This window comes from Sceloporus occidentalis, unplaced genomic scaffold (assembly GCF_023333645.1).
Source record: "Sceloporus occidentalis isolate IW3139 unplaced genomic scaffold, rSceOcc1.0.p SCAF_14, whole genome shotgun sequence".
NCBI lineage: Eukaryota > Metazoa > Chordata > Lepidosauria > Squamata > Phrynosomatidae > Sceloporus > Sceloporus occidentalis.
In genome coordinates this window covers 1746171-1751768 of record NW_028316994.1, presented here as the reverse complement: position 1 = coordinate 1751768, position 5598 = coordinate 1746171, and the positions used below count along the sequence as shown (strand labels likewise).

At 46.9% G+C, this 5598-nt stretch overlaps 1 protein-coding gene across 1 annotated transcript; it reads left to right on the top strand.

Moving 5' to 3' along the window:
• The first annotated feature begins 737 nt into the window (after positions 1-737).
• On the top strand, positions 738-5560 carry LOC149303491 (cyclic AMP-dependent transcription factor ATF-5-like). The gene is made up of 3 exons (XM_089481288.1): positions 738-883; positions 3449-3724; positions 4436-5560. The coding sequence occupies exons 2-3, from the start codon at positions 3541-3543 to the stop codon at positions 5098-5100; spliced, it is 849 nt and encodes a 282-aa protein (XP_089337414.1). The 5' UTR covers positions 738-883; positions 3449-3540; the 3' UTR covers positions 5101-5560.
• Positions 5561-5598: the final 38 nt, after the last annotated feature.

Sequence of the window (5598 nt, the reverse complement as noted above, 5' to 3'; positions counted from 1 at the left end):
AAATACTGAAAAATGGCTAGCACATCACCTTTCAACCTTCTCATCTTTAAACTAAACATAGCCGGCTTCCTAGGCCATTGCTCACAGGGCATGACTTCTTCTTCCATTATTCTGAGTTGGGTCTGTCAGTCCTGTATATCAGAGAAAGCTTAGACGCCTCGCATCAAAATAAAGAGGCGCACTTGATATTTGGCAGACGTTTGGCAAGTATTGTAGCATTCGATTTGAACTCGTAACTTTTAAAATGGTTTAATTGTGTGTGTGTTTTTTAATTTTATATTTATACATTTTAAAGTTATACGGTGTTAAAAATTGTCTTGTTTTAAATCTGCCGCTGGCCGCCTTGAGTCCCTATACTGAAAGGCAAGATGTAAGAAAATAATAATGATAATAATAACATTTTGCAATGCCCTACATTTTTTTCCTTGAGTGTCCTACATTTCATGGTGCCTTGTCCTCCTTGGTGGCTAGGACATCTGGTCACCATAGCCCAGGTTTTCACTCCTCTAGATCGAAGGGGTGAAAGTTGAATCCATGAAGAATTCCCTACTCCCTGCCTTTGCCTTTGCCTTTCCTACCACAAGAAATAAATAAAGGAGGGATCCTACAGTTGTATCTCATGATCCCTCCTTTTTTTGAAGCTGGAGCAAAAGGCACAGGGCGGAGCAAGGCCAGGCGGAGGGATCTGGGACCAGGCTTGTTGGGAAAGTGATCCAGTATATATAGGGAAGCTCCACCCAGTCTGGATGCTTCATCCTTCCCTCCTCCATCCAGGTGCAGACAGACGCGGAACGAACGCGCGATGGCTGCTTTCTAGAGCTGCGCGGATCCCGGAGCGAAGAAGCGTGTCTTGCACGCTGCAAGAAAACCACAGCAAGATGGAGTGAGTACAGTCCTGGGCTCTCTCTCTCTGGGGCTGTGCATGTGTGGATCGTGGGGTTTCCCTCGGTTCCATCCTCTGCATACAGTGATCCCCAAACTTGGGTCCTCCAAGGCGTTGTGGATTTCAGCTCCCAGAAGCCCCAGCCAACAGTCCAGGAGAGCTCCGGTCCAAAGCATCTGGAAGAAGACCAAAGTTTGGAAGGGGGGATCACTGGGGTTGGAATCGAGGGGAATCCCATGCTGCACACATGCACACAGAAGAAGACCAACGTTTGGAGTCTGGAAGATCTAGGGCAGTGGATCCCAAACTTAGGGGTTTTTGTTTTGTTTGGACTTCAGCTCCCACAAGTTGGGTGGGGATTCTGGGAGGTGAAGTCCCAAACACTTGGAGGAGGAGGAGGAGGAGGAGGAGGAGATGGTTTGAGGACCAACTGATCTAGGGAAAAGGGAGATGTCAGTGGGATTGCCTGCCCCTATGGCCAAGGAGACAGGAGGAGGGATGGCAAAGGGATGCCTGCCTCCCCCTCAAATGCCAGGGCTGCCAGGGGTCTGGTTCTCTCCTCCTTCTCTTTCTGTTGTTGTTCCTCCTGTTGTTGCTCCTTCTTGCTTTTCCATCTGGGGCTGGGACATTGTTCTGGGGTCCCTGGGGAAGAAGGAGGGAGCAGGTGCCATATATGCCAGATTCCCCCCAGGGAGAAAGAAGCCAAGGAGCAAAGTGCCATTCCTTCTGCAGGGAAGGGAGAGGAGGAGGAAGGGGTGGCACCTCTTGGCAAAGGGAGACAGTGTGTTTGTGCCTTGAAAGCAAGGAGGAAGCAAGGGACTGCAACTCCCATCACTCCCAGCCATTGGCCAGGCTGGCTGGCCATATGGAAACTGTAGTCCATGGGTTCCCAAATTTTGGTCCAAAACACCCTGCAGCAACAACTCAGTTTGAGATTGCTTTATCTGCTCTGGCTCAGTGCTATTTCTATTTATTTATTAGGCTGCATCTACACTGGAGAAGTAACCTGGTTTGGCACCGCTTTAACTCTATCTGGCTCAAGGCTGTTGAATTCTGGGAGTTGGAGTTTGTTGTGGGCTCCGCTCAGGGCCCCGCAACAAACTCCAACTCCCAGAATTCCATAGCCTTGAGCCAGACAACAAGTTAAAGCATTGCCAAACCGGGTTATTTCTCCAGTGTGGATGCAGCCTCCGTTTCAAGGATTGATATCTCGCCCTTCTCTCATGGTGAGCTTCAAGGCGATTTAAAAAGATAGAACTAAAACATGGGTTACATTGATTGTAGGGAATTCTGGGAGAACTGTACTTTTGTGAGACATTTCACCTTCTCTGTCAGAGAGCTCAGGTGGCGCCCCAATCAACTATGGCTCCCAGGATTCCCTAGCACTGAGCCAGGGCAGTTAAAGCGGTCTCAAACTGGATTATTTCTGCAGTGTTTTGGACCTTTTGTGTTCCCAAGTGTTTTGGACTTCAACTCCCAGGATACCGTACTGTTGGCCAGGCTGGCTGGGGCTTCTGGGACTTGAAGTCCAAAACACCTGGAGGACCAGAGATTAGGAAGTCCTAAATGGCTGGAGGGCAGTATATTTTTATTTCTTTATTTATGGAATCTATAGCCCGCCTTTCTTCCAAAATAGGATTCGAGGCAGTTTACAATAATTAAAAAAGATAAAACAAAAATATGAATTTCAAAAGTTAAAAGTTAAATGATACTAATAGTAAAATGTAAGCTGGAAACGGCATAGTTACAGCCACTTAAAAAGTAGAAAGCCATTAAAGCATTAAAATGGCACACTACATGACTATATAACACTACGTAATTGCATAACTACATAGCACTACATAAGACTATCCTTGGCTCATGGGGCAGGGTTTGGGGCACATACAACTTCCCCACTTTCCCTCCATGTGGATTGAGGTTGAGTGTCCCTTATCTGGAATCCTCAAATCCTCCAAAAGTGTCCACATGGGTGGCTGGGATAGTGACACCTTTGTGTCCCTCTCTCAGCCACGGTACCCAAATGTTTGTTTCGTGCCCAAAATTATTAAAACATATGTCTAAAATTACCTTCAGGCTTCATGTATGAGACTGTATGCAAAACCTTATTTATTTATTTAATGTACAGTAGTACCACTTTTCTTCCAAAAAAAAGGGACCCATTAAGTAGTGTCATGTTTAGACTTTGATCCCATCTCCAAAATATTCCATTATGTATATTCAAGTATTCCAAAATCTGAAATCCCAAACATTTCTGGACTCTGGTCTCAAGCAGTTTGGATAAGAGAGATACAGCCTGTACTGTCTTTGCTATGGGGCCAATATTTGGGGTCAGGGGGAAGAAGGATGCTGTGGGGTACCATAGACATACCCAGCAGAAGGCCTGCTCTGCTTTGCAAGTCCTGCCACATACAGGTTGCTAAATTCTCTTTAACAGGACAAAAATGCCAGTATCATGGGTAAGCTGCCTTCATCTTAGATCATGGAGTCAGTCCCTTTTGTTGGTTAATAAATAAAATAAAATAAAATTAGATTCATGACCCAACTTTCAATTTCTTCATATTTCAGGTCTTTTGCCACCACCGCCATCCCTGCCTGCAGGAGCCAAACCACTCCTCACCTGCCATATCCCAGTCCTGTCTTGAGTAATCATCGCTACTATGTCCTTCGTGGCGGCACTGACCCTGGACCTGGACTTAGATCTGACCATGATCCCAGCTAGCAGCATGGCCTGCAGGCCGGAGCTGCTCAAGCACCGGCTGCCCCACGCCGGTCACTGTGAGCTGCTAGCCGGGCCTGTGGAGGAGGGCTTTGCCCTCAACGTGGAGCATCATCGGCTCACAGGTGAATAAAGAGGAGGGAGACCCTAAGAGATGGGGGGATATTGGCATGGATTGCAGTTGTTCATTCAGTTGTTCAGCTGTGGCAGCACTGACAACTGAAGTATCAACTTAGGAAATATTTGATACACGTTTCTCAACGTTTTGTTGTTGTGTGCCTTCAAGTTGTTTCCAACTTATGGCAACCCTAAGGTGAACCTATCATGGGGTTTTCTTGGCAAGTTTCTTCATTCCTCTTCAAACACTTACACACAAATAATTTATTTCATACTTGTAAAGGTCAGTTTGGAATCTGGAAGGCAACAGGCTTTCAAAAGGACTGCCTAAGTTTCTCATGGATTCAAGCAGAGGTGGACCATTTGTAGCCTTCAAGATTACAAAACAGTTGTAGACTACAACATCCAGTAGTCATGGGTAACATAGTCAGTGTTTCTACTCCAGCAGGTGCTGGGCTATTAGAGGGCATCTTCCTCTTATCACCCTCCATCTCCCATATAACTTCTGGTACTCTGTATTTTGACCCATTTCCTCTGGTGTTTCCCCCCACCCCCAATACAATCCTTTCTGTAAACTATTCCATATGTACCAATGGCCGAGAATCACACTACCCAACATAGCAGAGTTCTTGGCTCTGAAGCTACCTAATCTCACACTTAGATGTTGACACAGTCTGCTTTTCTTGTCCGTTTGCTGACTTTGCTTCACTTGTCTCTAGGCGATGGCTTCTCAGACTGGATGACGGAGCGCACAGATCTGGCCACGCTCCTGAGTGTGTCAGGGGAGCCCTCGCTGCTCTCACTGCCCTCCCCTCCCGCTCCGGACCTGGAGGCCATGGCCTCACTGCTCAAGAAAGAGTTGGAGCAGATGGAGGATTATTTCTTGGAGGAGTCACTCTCACCAGACCAGGTAGCACCCAGCACCCCTCCCTCTGATGGGAATTTCCAGTTTCCCTTTGGTGATGGATTCCAACCCCTGGACCATCACTGCACACCTGCTCCCCTGCAGACCTTGGATTCAAGTTGCTTTGAGTTACTGGAGCTCTATGGTAGAGAGACACCTACTGAGCCCCCTTTTCAGGGCAGTGATGTCCATGTCCCAGTACAACAACCACCTGCACCAGCGCCCAAGGGGGACCGGCGCCAGAAGAAGCGAGACCAGAACAAGACAGCAGCCCTGCGCTACCGTCAGCGCAAACGGGCTGAACATGAAGCACTAGGGGATGAGTGCCAGGTCCTCGAGGCACGCAACCGTGAGCTGCGTGAAAAAGCAGAATCTATTGAGAGAGAAATCCAGTATGTCAAAGACCTGCTCATTGAAGTCTATAAGGCACGAAGTCAGCGCCTGCGTACGACCCCTGAGGGGCAAGGATCTGTGCCTTAATTCTCTTTCCTTCCCCAAAAGACTAACCTCAAGAAGCCAGAGAGACAGTGGATATAGACAAGAACAGAATAAGCATGTAGGAATAATGTTTGGGAAGTGGTGGGGCTTAGTATCCTGCATGATGCTCTGGAGGACAGGGCCTAGTAGGTGAACTATGAAGACAGTTTCAGAGTTGTGGGGCTAATGGACTCTGCATAGATAAAGGGTAGAAGGGATTCCATTTGAAAGAAAGAAGGCTGCTGGAATAGAAAAGGCTCATGATTCTGGTGTAGGCTTTATCAGAACAAAACCTCTTTCACTTCCTTTTCTATCACCTCTCACCCCTACAAGGGAAAACAAATCCCAGGAACCAGATGACAGTCTCAGAGCTTTGAGATTTTTTATGTATACTTCATAGCATTTGTTTTTTGTGCTACTTTTTCCCAACTATGCATGAATAAACATTTGTTTTAAACACTTACTATGAGTCAGACTATACAAACAGAAATCCTAACAAAG